Here is a 17,198-nt window from a genome sequence, read left to right on the forward strand (position 1 = left end):
AAATAGATTTTAAACTTCATCGCTGACAGCCACAATAACTATGCAGTAGTAATCACTAGGTAACAATATTTCCACAATCAATGGTGTGCTCTGGATCTATGAAAGGATTATCCCAGCTACTTTCTTTACATTTCAGTCATCAGCTTAACTATAACAACAAAGCATTATTGCTTCTTTTTGCAGATGGGGGAACTGAGAACACAGAGAATCAGTTAAAGCCAGGCGTGGTGGTACATGCCTACAACCCTGGTACTCAGGAGGTAGAGACAGGAAGGTCCGAATTCAAGGCTGGTCCCAGCTACAGAGTGACTTCCAAGCCAGCCTGGATCTCATGAGATTCTGTCGAATGTAGAGGATCAGAGGGAGAAGACTTTAATCTAAGACACTTCATGAGTAAAGTAATGGAATCAAGCTGGGCAGTGGTGGCACACGCTTTTAATCCCAGCATTCAGGAGGCAGAGCCAGGTGGATCTCTGTGAGTTTGAGGCCAGCTTGGTCTACAGAGTGAAATCCAGGACAGGCTCCAAAACTACACATAGAAACACTGTCTCAGAAAAAAAAAAAAAAAAAGAAAAGAAAAGAAAAAAGAAATGGAATCAAAATTCAAGCTATAAAACCCACATTTTCCCACCACGCAGCTCTAACAACATGTACAGGTTCATACTTGATTTTCAAACAAACCACGCAATTCGTTTCCATTTGTTCTTCTTCTCCCCTGGCCCCCCTTTTTTGGTCTTTTTGAGGCAGGGTTTCTCTGTGTAGTTTTGACGTCTGTCCTGAAACTCACTCTGTAGACCAGGCTGGCCTTGAACTCACAGAGATTTACCTGGCTCTGCCTCCCGAGTGCTCGGATTAAAGGGGTGCACCACTACCGCCCCACTCGTTTTCATTTGTTAAAGGAACTGTGACCTAGTGTTTTGTGGTGTTTTGAATGTTCTTTTTTCTTTTTCGGGGTGTGTGTGTGTGTGTGTGTGTGTGTGTGTGTGTGTGTGTGTGTCTGTGTGTAAAGTCTAATGGGAAGGACACATTTCTGTGTCTGATTATTTTGCTTTTGCCTAAATCTATAATGAAAAGTGTTAATATGATAACAAATGCAGAGGATGTCTTTCACAATTCCATTGTGCTTAAATTCTATTTGATTAACCCTAAAAGCTGTACCTTTAACAAACAGTACACAACAAAAAGAGATATAGCTGTCTCAATGATGACAACCCTGTGAAATGGATAAAGGATTTGATAATAATTGGAAGGGAGCATTGTGTTGACTGCTTATTTCACAAGGGGATAGGAATCATCCATTTGTTCAGTGTTTCCATGTTGTATACACTACCCACCTATTACCCATTTAGCTGATATACAGACTACCAAATCAACTGTCATTCTAAGTATAGTGCTTACATTCAAATAATTCCATTTTATTTACTAATGGTCTTCACATACTAGAGTATTGATGCTGATAACTTTATTATAGTATATTATTATGTGTTATATTTTGTGATTAATATGATGCTATGATTTGATATATTTTCCATAGATGGATAGCTAGATAGCTAGATAGCTAGATAGCTAGATAGATATACTACCTGCTTTCTTGAGCATCTGATGGAGTCCTTAGAATATGTTTCTCATAGATACAGGTGGACTAGAGTGTGTTGTGGGATTTCTCTTTGGCTCTCTCCTGTGCCCCTTTGTACTGAGTCTCTGTGCTTATTGTAGGGATTCTAAGCAGTTAGTAAAGCTTAATTTGCCAAACAGAAATAAACCAACCTCACTGAGTGAGCAGATGCTTCCATCAAAGCAGAGGCAGAAGATGTGGTGGGATGGAGTGTGGGAGGGAAGTCTGTACATCTCATGAAAGCTGATGGCACACATCTCTTTAGTACTTTTAAATCTGTCCTGGTAGAATTTACTCCATGGGAGTGACTGGATATGGCAAACAGCTCTGAGCCATTGTTGAACATTAACTATTATGTCCCTGAAGACGTGGTCCAATTTTGTCAAAGATGGTTTTACTTTGGGTTGATGTGGGTGATACCTATCCAGTGTATCAGGATGACGTGTATGTACCATGTGCTGAGAATTCAGAGACAGAGGAGTTTTGTCTCCAATTTTAAGAATTCTTACATTATGAGCATTAGGTTGTCTCATGGTACGAACACTTTAATTGTGTATATATTATGAATATTAAAAATTCATCTTGCAGTGAACATACACCTAACTTTTTACATTATGAAGATGAGGGGAAGAATTCTACTGTTGTGGAATATTACTTTAACTATGTAAAGGTTTGCTCCATTAGGCTCAAAAATAAAAGAGAGAGAGAACAAGGGAGAAAGAGAGGAAGATACCCAGGGCCTGCCAGCCAGCCAGGTAGCCACCAGACAGACACAGAGTAGGACATACAGAATGAAAGAAAGGTAAAAAGCCCTGAGGTAAAATGTAGATGAAGAGAAACAGGGTAACATAAGTTGTGAGAGCTAGTGGGACAAGCATAAGGTAAGGACAAGCATTCATAATTAAAAATAAATCTCTGTATCATAATTTGGGGGGGGGGGGCTGGCAGTCCAAAAAAGCCTGCTACATTCTACACAGGGCTGAGCACACTGTAAGTGGTCCTGGATAATACATACTGTTTTCACTGTTCATGAGAAATAACTCTATACAGCACTCTGCCATTCTGATAGACTCCACACAGGCACTCAGGGGACTGTTTACACCTAGACCTGTGCTTCTCAGGGTGTGGCCCCAGGACCAGCAGCAGCAGTATTGGAATTTGTTAAGTATGCAGATTCTGGGTCTCAACCCTAGACCTGCTGAGTAAGAAATTGCAAGGATGGGATGGACCAAGCTCTTCAGGTAATTCTGAACTAGGCTTCTTGGCCTTGTTTAATAAGGAAGCAGCAATGAGAATAGAGTTTAAAAAAAAAACCCTCCAGCCATGCTTATGAATCCCTGTTGGTCTTAAAATCTTGATCCAATAAGCAATCTCTAATAGCTCTTTTGTTTTTTCTTATTATTTATTCTCCTGGCACATTATGTGTTAACAGTTCTCTTGAGTAAGACAACACCACATAAAGACTACAATACATTTATCATTTGTTGAAAATGACTCCTAATAGTTTACTTTTCCTTATATAATGTAAGTGACTTCTAAGGGGATTCCCTTCAGAAAAACCAGTGAGATGCAATCATTCTGCTTTCCTGAGTGGTCCATTGACTTCATGACCATGGGGAGAGGTTAAGTTCCTCTTGTTACAATACTTATTGGATGAAAGCACTTTGCATCCAATACGTACAGAAATAGAGTCATGTTTCACATTTACAGTTGATCAATGGGACTGAGAAGGGCAGAGAAATAATGGAAGGTGTTCAGCAGACATTTGTATCCCCAACAACCCTGTCTAACAATGCTGACAATAGTGTTGAAAGAAGAAAACAAATACATTGAAGGCAGTGAGAATATCACAAGTCCAGAATATAAATATACACTGAGGGAGAGGTAAATGATAATTCTCATTTTTGCAGAGTATTCTGGGTGCTACTTTCTTGCCTTGGCAAAATGAAAAATAATCTATATCTATGCATCTCCTTGCCATGTGGTCATACTTCTTTAAGGGATGTATCTGTAGTCAGTTAGGTCAAGTAAGCAAAGCCAGTGTGTGGCTAGCACAAGCCCTATAACAATATGACACAATGTACCAAAGTTAAAAGAAGTATATTTGAGTTACTTTCTGTCCAAAGTGGGTAACTTGGACAGTTATCTATTTTCACAAGACTCTCTAATTGGGCCAGTATTTCATACAATTTTAACTGCTTCATATAGGTACACGACAAACATATTCTCATCCATCTTCCTCCAGAGAGCTTCCCCAAGCCTCCATCAGTTACACCATCTGTGCATTCCTGCAACTTACATGCTGTTCACACCTCCATTATATTGCCACTTCCCTCTGTCAGGCTGGGGCAGCCTCGGAGTGAGACTGTGGTTTTTGTCTCTCAGTTCCCAGGGCCATAGAACAGTACAGACTGTGTACGCCATGAAGTTCAGTAGATGGACAAGTGGTGTGCTGTTGAATGTGGCTGGGCATTACAATGCTATGCAGTGTCTTGCTGGAGGTCAGGCCTAGTGAAGGTGACCCAAGAGAGGCTGCTCTTTATTGTGGGGGAACTGTGATTGTTCTTAAGATCCTGGTCAGTCTGTCTTGATCATTAGAATGTACATGTCTCATCATGAGAAGGACTGAGAGCTTGGCAACTGAGATTTCAGCCTGGCAGCCTCCAGGGACCAAGGCATTATGTGGGAGAAATCTTGATCCTGCTGACAAAAGCTGAGGAGGAAGCCCAGGCATGTGCTTCAGGATGTGACAGAAGTGAGTTTGAAACATTCTGTCCGGCTTGCTGTGGATGAAAAAAGAAATAAGAAAAAACAAACCAAGGCCTTTGCTCCTTTGCTTCAGTTCTGCAGATCCTCGGTGTAAGGAGAGGTAGTGAACCCGACAGCCTCGCCAAACTTGTGCCACACTGGAGGGTTTAAAAATGTTTTTAAAGACATGAAAATGGAAGAGGGTGCTGGGTGGAAAGAGAAAGGGGGGGGGGTCATTGGAATGGGAGGGGGCAGTAAAGGAAGTGGATGATGTGATTGAGATGTATTATACACGTGTAGGAAAATGTCATGATGAGATCTGTTGCACATTATTAATACATGCTGATAATATAATAAATTTTGAAAGTGCTTTCACACAGGACTTGCTCCCCAACTTAGAAACCTGAACTGCCCAGCCTCTTGTCTCCCCACCTGTACCTGCCCATCCTGCACTGTAGAACCACCTCCCTGAGTCTTGCTTTGTTTTCCATTCACAACTCTTCAGACCAACGTGCTCATGATTCCAATGATGCACCTTTCTAGATATATCACCTGAAGCTCACGGTGGTCCTCCTGCCTCAGCCTCCAGCATGCTGAGATGTAGTAGGAATCTTAAAAGTTCTTATTAATGAAGTCAAATCTGAGGCCAGTTATTGGGGTGAACGTTGGAAGATCAGAGAAGCAGAACAAGCCACAGCTTCCTCACCTTGCCAGTTCCTCAGCTGGTCTTGTTTCCTCAGATTGCATGCTTCTGTGTCCTCATCCCAATGGCTCTCAGCTGAACTGTGCTGCTCCAAAGCCTATAAGCTTAACTAGCCAAATGCTAAACCAGCCAAATGCTGCTAGTTTCTGGTCTTCACGCCTTATATATCTTTCTATTTTGTACCATCATTCCCTGGGATTAAAGGCTGGGTTTCTGGGATTAAAGGCGTGTGTCACCATGCCTGGCTATTTCTAATGTGGCCTTGAACTCAGAGATCCAGAGGTATTTCTGTCTCTGGAATGCTAGGATTAAAGGCGTGTGCTACCACTGCCTATCCTCATGTTTAATATTGTGGCCGTCCTGTTCTCTGACCCCAGATAAGTTTATTTCGGGGAACACACAATGTTTTGGGGAACACAATACCACCACACTGAGATGACAGGCATGAGGCCACCACACCCAGCTTCCCAATAGACTAATCTTATTTGGATTGCTGAAATAGCATCTCAGAATCCTTGCCACATCACAGAACATCTCTGTTTATTTTCCTGAAGTGTACCTAGAGCCATATCACTCCTCTGCTGGAGAGCCAAGCCACCTCCTTATCACCCCATTCTGTCCCCCTGCCTTTTCTACTCTACATTTTGTCACAATTCTGCGTGGGTCTGTCTGTTCTGCTGGCCTGCTCTACATTGTCCCCTTGCTGGGCTGTGGCTCCTGCATCTGCTTTCAGCCCGGCTGACTGCTGTGTGCTGCACGCCCCGGCTTCCTCTCCCTCACCCCAACACCTCCTTTATAGGGTTCTTTGATGATGACATGAAGAAAGTCCTTAGATGAGCTCCAGCAGGCTGCTAGTGGCTGTCATTATTATTAGGCCTTTTCAAGCCTAAGTTTTAAGCAAAGCCTTCTGTATTTTCCTATTCGATTCAATTTCTTTAACCTTTTATAGTTCTCTGAATGGCATGTAGTGAGTTTATTTGGACTCTACTGGACATACACTAATCAAATAGATTAAATTTAATTTATCATTGTATATATTCTGAACCATCTTCTGTAGTACCTGGAACACAGAGGAACTTAATAAATACTGGCTAAGTTGAAATAATGTTTTTGCTATTTTACAACCATGTTCCACTGGGCAGGATAGATGGTTCCATGGTTCAAAGTGCAGACTGCTCATGCAGAGAACCTACCTACCTTAGTTCAGTTCCCAGCACCCAAGACAGATGGCTTACAACTGCCTAGGGATCTGACACCCTCTTCTGGCCTCTGAGGACATTGCATTCATGTTCACATACCTACACATAAATACACAAACACATACTCAATAAAGATTAGCAAAGATACATCTTTAAAATTGATTTTCACAAATTGAGAAAAACCTGCATGATGTAAATAAAATGAACTGAAGGGCTTGACAAAATAGATCCCAGGGAAGGACACAGAGCTGAGTGTTTCTGGAGTCCTGTTATGTGTGCCCCAGTGATGTCCTTTGTCCCCTGCTGCAGGTCTGCGTGGTGGCCTACCTTGGACTGTTCATGCTTTGTGTCTCATATCAAGTTGATGAGAGAACATGTGTCCAGTTCTCGATGAAAGTAAGTCATTTCTCCTTTTTTCTGAATCATTACATAGGAAGAAATGTGAGCACAAAATGAAGAATGCTTTTCAAATGTTACATATCTGACGAGTTTAGAAACTTCGTTTTCAGGCAGTCCAAACATGTTTTATTGGTCCAGACACAGAGTAATGCTGGTCCTTTTAATTAATTTCCATGAGTTAGGTTGTTCCTAGAGCACATGAAGTGGGACCTTTAATGTCCCAAAAAGGAATATTGAACAGTCATCAGTTCAAGGAAACACTTGGCCAGGGAAAGGTGTCTCTCTGGGTGCCCGCTTCTGTATCTTGTGGTTATTTGGAATATTTCAATAATGAAACAATCTGAGTGTTTCCCCTTGTAGGTGGGAGCACCAAGACAGAAAAAGGAACATTGGCCAAATCCAGTGGGTCCTGCCAATAGTCTGTGGGAAATGGCTAGGCTATGCATGGCTTGGCAATTCTGTCTTTCATTACTATCAACTTTTTGTCTGTTGTGGACAGTGCGTTTGGTTGCAGTCTGTTTAAGTATACAGCACCTCACTCCACAAATATAATCTCCAGATTATACTTAACTTAAACAGAGACTTAAACACTTCCCTCAGAGGTGAGGAACATAAAACAAACTGAGCAGCTTGGCTGGTGGATTTCACTCAGTGCCATAGCCAAGAATGAAGAATGTTCTGTATGTTTCTCTTTGCCCATCTGTAGTTGACTTTTCTTCTAGGCATGTTCTTTGCTACAGTCAGGAAACATGAAGCCCAAGAATAAGTCAACAATGTCATTTAAAAACCACAAATATAAAAAATAGGATGTGTTTAAAATGTGGGGATGGAGCTCAATTGGTACAGTGCTTGCCTAGCATGGACTCCCAGCACCAAATAAATGGAGCATGATGGCTCATGACTGACTCATTAAGCAGAAACAGGAGGATCAGAAGCTTAAAAGTTCAAGGCCAGCCTCAGCCATGTACTGAGTTGGAGACCAGCTGAGCTACATGGAATCCTGTCTCAAAAGGAGGAGGAGGAGGAGGAGGAGGAGGAGGAGGAGGAGGAAGAGAATGTCATATACTCAAAGATGGTGGTATAAAAAGCAGTGTGCTCACACTTTGAAGGACAGCTGTGAGCCACCATGTGGGTGTTGGAAACTGAACCTGGGTCCTCTGTAAGAATAGCAAGTGTTCTTCACCCCTAAATCCTGTTTCCAGCCCTGAAATGAACCTTCTTGATATGAGGGGTTTTGGTTTTGGTTTTTGTTGTTGTTGTTTTAGAAGAAGGCAAAGAGAGGGCAGACATGAGTTCAGGCTCTTCTTTTTGATGAGTCTGACCAAATAACAAGGCACGGTGATGTGAAGAAGCAAAGAAAACAAAAGACAAGAAAAAAAGAACAAGAAAGTCAAAAACCTAGTAAGAAATAGCTTGCTAAGTTCCAGGAAATTCATCCAGCAGGTAGGAGTACTCTAATGTGGATTTTATCCAGGCGTGGAGAGCACCTGGACTTCCTCACTCCCTTCCTGATTCCTGAAAACAGCACAGGTGAAGCCTCCCTTTCAGTGAGTCCCCACTCAGGCATCTCAACATCTGTCCCTTAACAAAAGACAACAAAAGAAAAAGAAAAACAGGGACAGGGAGGGAAAGAAAGAAGAAGAGCTGTTGTCAGTGCTGGGCAGGCTGCAGACCCCCTCTGGGGAAGCCTCCTTAGCGCTTTCCTCTTTTCAGCAAGACAGACACTGACAGACAGGCTGTCTTCCTCCTCCCTGAAGGGGACCTTCAGCCAGGCTGCTGCCAGCAATCTGAGATGCTCTCTGTGGCATCTTTGTTCCAGAAAGAGCTTTGTCCAGGCTCCAACAGGGCAAGCTGATGCGGTGCATCTCCTGGTGGTGTAGGGGGGATGAAATGTGCTTTCAGGAGGGGCTGGTCACTGCATGGCTGCATTTTAGCCCTCTTTCCCTGGGCTAAGCTTTTTAGTTTATTTTCTCTTATTGGGCACCTAGATAGACAGGACAAGTCACCATGCTATGGTGATGGAGTCTTCTTGTACAAACACACACAAACTCACACATCACACACACACACACACACACACACACACACACACACACACACACACATTGTGGTGGTCTGTAAGAAAATGGCCCCCAAAGGGAGTGGCATCAAGAGGAGGTGTGGCCTTGTTGGAGGAAGTATGTAACTGTGGGGGCAGGCTTTAGGTCTCTTTTCTCAAGCTTTATTCAGTGTGATAATGAGTTGACTTCCTGTTGCCTCTGAGCTCCAGCACCACATCTGCCTGCATGTTGCAGTGCTCCCTGCCATGATGACCTCTGAAACTGTAAGGAAGCATCTCAATTAAATGTTTTTATTTATAAGAGTTGCTGTGGTCATAGTGTCTCTTCACATCAATAAAAAAACCCTAAGACATTCACACACAAACACTCACTCACTCACACTCACACATATACAAACACATATACAAACTCACACACAAACACGTACAGACACTCATACTCACACAAACACATACACACACAACACACACACAAGCATACACATATATAAACTCACACAAACACACAAAATCACACACACAGACACATACACACTCACAAGCACACCCGCACATACATGCTCACACTCCCCTGCTCTTAGACCTGGAGACCACTAGCACTTCCCTGCTTTTCCCCTGGACTCTGCCTCTGAGCCTGGCAGGTCGCTGGGTGTGTACCCTCCCACCTCTCTCTGGGTGTACCCCCTTTTCTGAGTGCTCCCCTGCATTTGCTGGACCCTTGAAGGTCATGTGCCTGCAGACACCTTGCTGGCGGTTCCTCAGGCTGCTTGGTGGCAGATACTTCCTCAGCAGCAGAAAGGCCTTACCCTTCTGGCCAAGGGGGAGACATTAAATCTAACCAGAATTCCCCTCCTCCCAGAGCTGCCAACTGGGAAAGCCTCAGCAGGTTCCAGAGATAGCAGGTCAGGAGCAAGCCTGGGGATTACAGAGCTGGCCTCCAGGGACATTCTGCTGGGACACCCACACAGGCTGCTGTCATATCCAAGGTCATTCCACACACCTGCCTTCATTGACAGTTTATTTCTGTCATGTGGGCAAAACAGGGCACCTGGTTTTAAATTGTGGGTTTTAATGCAGGAGCCTGTGGCTGTCAGGAAGGTGCCTTGCAGATGTCACCAGCAGGCTTGAGTATCTGTGACCTCAGACAAGAGGCTTTCTGACTCTGATGTGTGCCCATGTCACTTTACTAAGGGATGTGGCTTTTCTCCCCCTGTCCTTGAGCTGCTGGATTTTGCACTTTTAAGGAGCTAGATTACAATTAAGCAACCTCTGTGTTTGTGTCAATGTTTACACCCTTCTACAAGCCAAGTCCACGTTGTTCCTCCCACGCAAAGAAAACAAGACAGATAGTAGTAGAGCTGGTCCTGGGAGGTTCCTGGAAATGGCAGCCTTCTGTCTCTGCTGGTTTAACTCCTGTGCCCTTGGGAGATATCTGCTCTTGATCCTTACGGTGATACTGTGAAGTCAGGTTAGAAGTATCACTCCAAACAGATTTGCAGGTAAAGAAATAACGGTTAATATGTCCAACAGATGAGCCCCAAGGTAGCATTCCGGAGCAAAGCCTTAATTAGGTGCTCTGGCCTGCTGGCTCATGTCCTTCACTGTTTGTGTGCTTGTTAAATGGCCTTTGGCAAATAAATATCTGAGCTAAAATGTATCATTTAAAATTTTTAAAATTATATCTTATTTATTCCTTTTCTCTGTGTGTGCTATGCAGTGTGTACAGGCCGGGGTGCATCTTGCAGGGTGTTGCTTTTCCTTTCTGCCATGCGGGTTCTAGGTGTTGAACTCAGGTCATCAGGCCTGGTAGCAGGAGCCATTACCCACTAAGCCATCTTGCCAGCCCTATTTTCTTTAAAATATACAAACTTCTTATTGTCAACAAATGGACTTTCCCATAGTAAGTGTTATAAATAGTTACCGTTTAAGGACATGCATGTGCATCTGGGTATGATTGTAAATGTGTGCACAAGGCAGGGTATGCAGTAGACAGAAGAGCAACTGTAGGATCTGTCTGCTGGTGGCCAAAAATAAAAAAATAAAATGGTGTGGTAGAATTTCAATTTGGGGCTGTTCTACAAAGGGGAATGACCATTTTAACTGGGGTCCCTCCTGCTAGCAGTCGCTCATGGCCAGCATAAACTGGCTCCCTATACCAGGAATTTAAATTCAATCACCGAGCCCAAAGATTTCAAATAATCCATAATATTTTCAATATTCTATACCATTAGCCTTACACAATAAATCCATATTTTGAAGTCTAAACACGCCAAGTCTACATAACATATTGTCACCGAATATTCTGGGGACAGGACCAAAGCAGTCCTTTTAATATCACAAATTAAATAAATCTTTTCTAATTTTATAATGATGCCACTTTGCACTTTCCTGATTTTTCCTCTCCAAGGAATACTAAACATGTCAAGTACAAATTATTCCTGTTATGTTTCTAAGATACAAGATGTTTTATCAGGCACGGTGATAGCTGCCTGAAATCCCAGCCCTTCATGGGAGGAGGCAGGAGGAACAGGAGTTCAAGGCTGGCCTCAGCCACACATCAGAACTGCTCTTGGTAAGGAGTAGCTTTTGTCTATGTGGCAGCATAAATCTTGCCCTACAAACTGTAGACACTAGTCCCAAAGTCCGGTCTTTATCTGGACCCCACACAGGTGGACCACAAAGAGAGCTGTGTCTGGTGTGTGACTCTAGTCACAAGAGCATCTCTTTTGCTGCACAGGGAATTTTATTGTGGCCTTGTTGGTGAGAACCCACGACTTTTGAACACAATGTTCCAGAAGTAAGTAAAGTAAACCAGAGACGTTTATGGAGAGTCCACAATTCCTTCCCAGCAGAATTAGAACTTTAACCAGTATGACCAATCCCAGAGCTCCAATGTAGGCTCAGTCACCTGCCTTCCATAGCCATCATTTATTTTTCTGCCCAGAGGCCTCTTGCTCGTGGTCTTGACAGTCATGGCTGTAGTATGATAACTACCATATCAAGTGCATTCTTTTTTCCATTAACCTTCATCACTAGTTGATCAACTCATAATAATTTTGACCAACACAGTGCTCGTATTACAGAAACCTGGCCTTTACTTTCAAATCTTGTTTCTATCCTGTGATTGACAATTCTCAATTTAAAAAATAAGTGTCATGTGTCATCTGGGAGAGAGGGCTTGTTTGTGATTCATTTACGTTACCTGCTAAATCTAGACATAAACATCCCACAGTCAAGCCAACAGGTCATTGCAGGTCATGGAAAAAGCCAAGGTCTGCATGACAAATAGCATACACAACTCTAAAGCTGGCCACAGTGGCACACACCTATGGTGCTGGCACTTGAGCACAGGAGGGAGGAGGACTGGGAATTAAAGCCCATCCTCAGCCTGGGGGACATGAGACCCTGTTGCAAAAATCCATCAGTCATCTAACTAATCAGCATGAAGTATATCTGTGTCTTGGTATTAGGGTTTGAGAGAACTCAGTAAAACCGTTCACTACCCTGCTTTGTGGTCAGCCCATCTTCTCTGTAACAGAAGGCTTTTCTTCTCTGTTGCAGGTGCTCTACTTCCTGCTGAGTGCCCTGGGCCTGATGGTCTGCATGCTGGCTGTGGCGTTTGCAGCCCACCACTGTTCCCTGCTTGCACAGTTTACCTGTGAGACCTCCCTCGATTCTTGCCTGTGCAAACTGCCGTCCTCCTTGGAGCCTCTCAGCAGGACCTTTGTTTACCAGGATGTGGCTGACTGTACCAGCATCACTGGCACTTTCAAATTGTTCTTAATTATCCAGATGGTTCTAAACCTGGTCTGTGGCCTTGTGTGCTTGCTGGCTTGCTTTGTGATGTGGAAACACAGGTACCAGGTCTTTTATGTGGGTGTGGGGCTACGCTCCCTGATGACTTCTGATGGACAACAGCAAAAGACCTAATAGTTTGGCTGAGGCGTAGAGGCAGAAACAGAACCCTGGCTAGCCAAGGTGAAAAAGACATTTTTTTAAAGGCAAACTTTTGACACAAATGCTTATTCATTCTCTAAGTGAGTATTTTTAGATTTTTCAGAAACAAAAGAACTTTTTGTAGATATCTATTGTACATTAAAAAAACATTCTTGTGAGGTCAGGGATAGAGAGATGGCTCACAAGTCCTCTTGCAGAGGACAGAGTTCAAGTTCAGTTCCAGAACCCAAGTTGGGTGAATCACAACTACCTGTACCCCTAGCTCCAGGGGTACTGGGTGCCCACACATATGCACACAGGTACATAATTTAACAAAACAAAAGCTTTTAAAGTTTTTATGAGAAACAAGATTCAAATTGATTTCACAAACACTAAAGGGCAAGGAATAACAGATGAGGAATGAATGACCTAGATCAATTGCTTCCTGGTGCTTACTTCTAACACTCTTTCATCCATGACTTATGCAACCTCCTTTCCTATCCGTCCAGTGTGATGGTGTGAACTGGCATCTAAGGCCACTTCCTAGCCTCCAGATTCTTCTAGCTCCTTCTACCACCTGCCATTATCCATGTGGTATCTTGGAGAATGGTAGAGTCTAGGGAAAGATGAATCTCTGTGTTGAATGCTCTAATTTATCATAGTAGAGATGTCTTTAAGGCATGAAGTAGCTTTAAAAAACAAGTAGAACAAACACCTGGGTGGGGTGCAGCCTTCTGGCTGCCTTAACTCCACTCCATGAGTGGGCTGTAGCCTCCCTCCATGATTGTCCGCTTCACATAATTGAATGGTAATGCTGTTGCATTCTTAACGATGTAGAAAGTTTAAAAATAATTACATTATGCCTCTAGTCTATCATCTAAAACAAATCATTAAGACTAATTTCCAGTTAATTGTTCATTATAATTATGCTGTTTAATGAGCTCTGGCTGTCCTTAGGCAGTGCTGTTGGTGTTGAGAAAAATTATAGCCACAAGGGAAGATGTCTTAAGATCCACTCTCCTGGAAGCCAACCACTGCAAAAAAAGAACTTGTAAAACACTAACACTCAGGTTTAAAACACTCTTAGAGAAAAAACAAGAGCATTTGTCATAGGAAGCACTTAGACTAATAGCACAATTGTGATGTGTGATGTGTTGAGGAGTATCTCTCTTGACAACCAGGTACCTTTGATGGTGATTGGGTACCACTGTTGAGTCCTGTCGTAAACTTGGGCTTTCTGTGAAATCCTATTAATGATGACTTTTACAGTTGACCTAGAGACAGATGTCTCAATGCCATCATTTGGAAGGTATGTCCACTGTTAGAGGGTTGATTTAGTTTGTTATCAGTTTAGATTTGACACAGGTACTTTGTTAGGATAGACTTTGCTGTGTTATTGTTATTACTAAATTCAGAAGAGCATCTGTGCATTGATGAAGGTGCTCACCTGGGAAATCTACACTGTGTAAAGGCCACCATGAATGTCTCTCCTAGTTGGTGTTTTTAAAAGTAGAAGTTCCAGGTCATGGTTCAGCCAGGTTTGCTCTCTACCCTGACTGTCCATATACTTTCCTAGTCACAGCATTTGCCCTCTGGGAACATGTGTTCTCCTTGAGAGTCAGTGGAGAGTTCCATGATGGTGACAGTGGAGTCAGTCTGTGTGACACACACATCCCAACTAAAGGAACGTATTAGGCTAGTCGGCTGGCAGATTGGCCACTGTAGTTCACTCCAGGTAAAACTATGTTCTGCCTTGCCCTAAGTCTGCCCCCTCTTGCTTGCTAGCTCAGATCAGAAAGGCCCATCGGAGTATCTAGTGGATAAAATCCCACCAAAGGTCTGATCTCAGCTGTGCATGAACACAACACTAAGCCTCCAGATACTGACCTGAAAAACCTTCCGTGTTTGTTAAGAATAACCAACTCTGGGCTAGGGAAATGGCTCAGTTAGTCAAGTGCTTGCCACCCCAGTAGGAACTTGATCCTTAGAACCCAGGTAAAAAGACCAGGTATAGTGATATGTGCTTGTAATCCTGGCACTGAGGATGTAGAGACAGGTAGATCCCTGGGACACCTGGACCAGCCAGCTTTATTAATGATTGAATTTTAGGTCTCTGGTGAGAGAGTTTGTCTCAAGAAACAAAAGAAACCAAAGTGGACAGCTGACCTCTGGCCTCCACATATATCACAAACACAGTTGCACCTGAACACATTTGAGGAATAACCAAATTCACATTGATTTAAGATAGTTTTCTGTAGAAATAGTGAAAGGATTGGCAGTCGGGGCTGTCACAGACTGTGCGTTTAAAGGGAGGTTGTTTTCATGTCAGTTGCTGTGCACTGGGTACCACTACAGGCACACAGAACAGCAGAACACTTTCCACAGCTTTGACCAGCACACTCAAAAGGTTTTGTGTGTGCCTGCATGGGGGGGGGAAGAGAGAGAGAGAGAGAGAGAGAGAGAGAGAGAGAGAGAGAGAGAGAATATCAAGATCCCTACACAATTAGGTTGCTCTGTGTTTTACAAACAACTCACGGGGCATTTTAAAGAGTACAATAGTTTTAGTCTGCAGGTTTCTTATTTTCTAACACAATCAAGAGTAGGCATGGTTAAGGTTATAATGTTTTGTCTGCATAGAATGGGGATTTTACTATTATATGATCAAATTATTCTTAACTCCCTGAAGAGGAGGACAAAGTTGTAAGTGCATAGAAGGAGCAAACCAAATGAAGGGACCCTGTTGCTGAAGGCTCACTGTACACTGGTATGTGTAAGAACTGTGTTGCATGAATAACAAATGGCATTGGGTTGGGTTTGAAGTGTTTTGACTTTATGTTTTGCAAATATTGAAGCTGAAGTAAGGCCAACAGAGAAGGAGCAGGCACAGAGCTTCTCACTTAGCAGAATGTTACACTTCAAATCTGTCGAAGAGCCAGGATGCTGACTGTGCCTCCCAAACCCTGAAACAGCAAGCTTTGCACAGCCCCCCTCCCAAGCCTCTTTCGGGAGAATTAAATGAATCAAGATTTTGCAGAGAAGAGAAGCAGCCTGGACTTGGCAGTACTTGGAATAGGAATACAACAATCCGAATGTACAGACTGTAACCAAGCCCACTCAACGGGTCTGTGCCTTCACGTGACCATCGTCTGTGGCTCCCAAGCTCCATCCAAATTGGTGTAGGCAGCACCTTGGAGCCATGCCTAAACCATAGCTACTCCAAAGCCCTAGAAACTGTAGTCAAGTGGCAGGCCTCGCATTTCTCCTCCTTTGGATCGAGAGCTTAAATATTCTCTTCTGAGTGCCTTCCAGTGTGTTCCCACAGCAAAATTCTGTTCTGTGTATGTTTTGTATCCATGTCCAAGGTGGTTTCCTGATACTCCTTCGCTTGCCTTCTATGTGCAGCATACTCTTCTTTATGAGACTGTGGGAGAGACTAGAGAGAAGCTGCCAGGGGTATTAGGGAGCAGCTGAGGAGTGGTTACCGAAAGACCATCAGAAAGGAACACGAAAGCTGTTCATCATTTGCAAACATGAACTGTGTCCTGATATTTCCTGGTGACTGTCTCTGAATCCTTGCTGCATGATCATATTTGTATAAATATGCCACTGGATTTTACTCCAGTTAAAAAACCTACAATGTGCTTTAGCAGTACAGTGTAAATTTTGTCTGTCTGATGGCCAAATGCTTAGTGGCCAAGCCACCGCAAGGAATTTGTGTCTTCTAATTTCTTATCTCAAATGAGCACTGTCCCTTTCACAACTGTGGGTCTGTGTTCTGGTGCTGCAGTTTCCTTTCCTGGCCTTGATCAGATCAGAAGATGAAGTGTTTCTATACATTTGAGGTGGTTGTTTTTTAAGGGGGGTGCATGTGTTTCCATTATTAATAAACTTTTCATAATCCACAAAGACATGACATTGAGTATGTTTTAATGTGACCGTGTGATGTATGTGAATTGGTATATGTGAAATTGTTCAGGTCAGGTCAGTGTTGGCTTCAGAAACTTGTTAGAACCTGGAGGTCATGGTGTTAAGTGAAATAAGGCAGGTTCAGAAAGATTAATTCTGCCTGATTCCTCATGTATGTAGAGACTAGAGTGTTACATGAATCTTAAAAGGTCTTATTAATAAAAACCATGGGATCTAGATATTGGGGTGAACACTAAAAGATGAAAGAGATAGAACAAGCCACAGCTAACCTCATCTCATCAACTTCTCAGCTGGTCTTGTTTCCTCAAACTGGAAGCCTCTGAGTCCTCACCCAAATGGATCTCAGCTGAACTGCTGCTAAAAGCTAAAAGCTTAAAAAGACTCTAGTACCTGGTCCTCACACCTCATATACCTTTCTGCTTCCTGTCATCACTTCCTGGGATTAAAGGCGTGTGTCACTATGCCTGGCTGTTTTCAGTGTGTCTTTGAACTCACAGAGATCCAGATGGATCTCTGCCTCCTGAATGCTCGGATTGAAGGCGTGTGTGCCATTGCCTAAACCTATGTTTTAATATAGTGGCTGTTCTGTCCTCTGACCCCAGATAAGTTTAT

The 17,198-nt window shown here is 43.1% G+C and overlaps 1 protein-coding gene across 3 annotated transcripts in view; it reads left to right on the forward strand.

Moving 5' to 3' along the window:
• The window catches only part of Sspn (sarcospan), a 37,156-nt gene extending 20,587 nt beyond the window's left edge, over positions 1-16,569 (forward strand). For all 3 annotated transcript variants that reach the window (XM_036182107.1, XM_036182108.1, XM_036182109.1), the window contains 2 exons: positions 6,575-6,661; positions 12,285-16,569. In XM_036182107.1, the coding sequence (XP_036038000.1) occupies positions 6,575-6,661; positions 12,285-12,653 (456 nt within the window). In that variant the 3' untranslated portion in view covers positions 12,654-16,569. The remainder of the gene's footprint in view (positions 1-6,574; positions 6,662-12,284) is intronic.
• The last annotated feature ends 629 nt before the right edge of the window (positions 16,570-17,198 follow it).

This window comes from Onychomys torridus, chromosome 3 (assembly GCF_903995425.1).
Source record: "Onychomys torridus chromosome 3, mOncTor1.1, whole genome shotgun sequence".
In the NCBI taxonomy this organism is placed as follows: domain Eukaryota; kingdom Metazoa; phylum Chordata; class Mammalia; order Rodentia; family Cricetidae; genus Onychomys; species Onychomys torridus.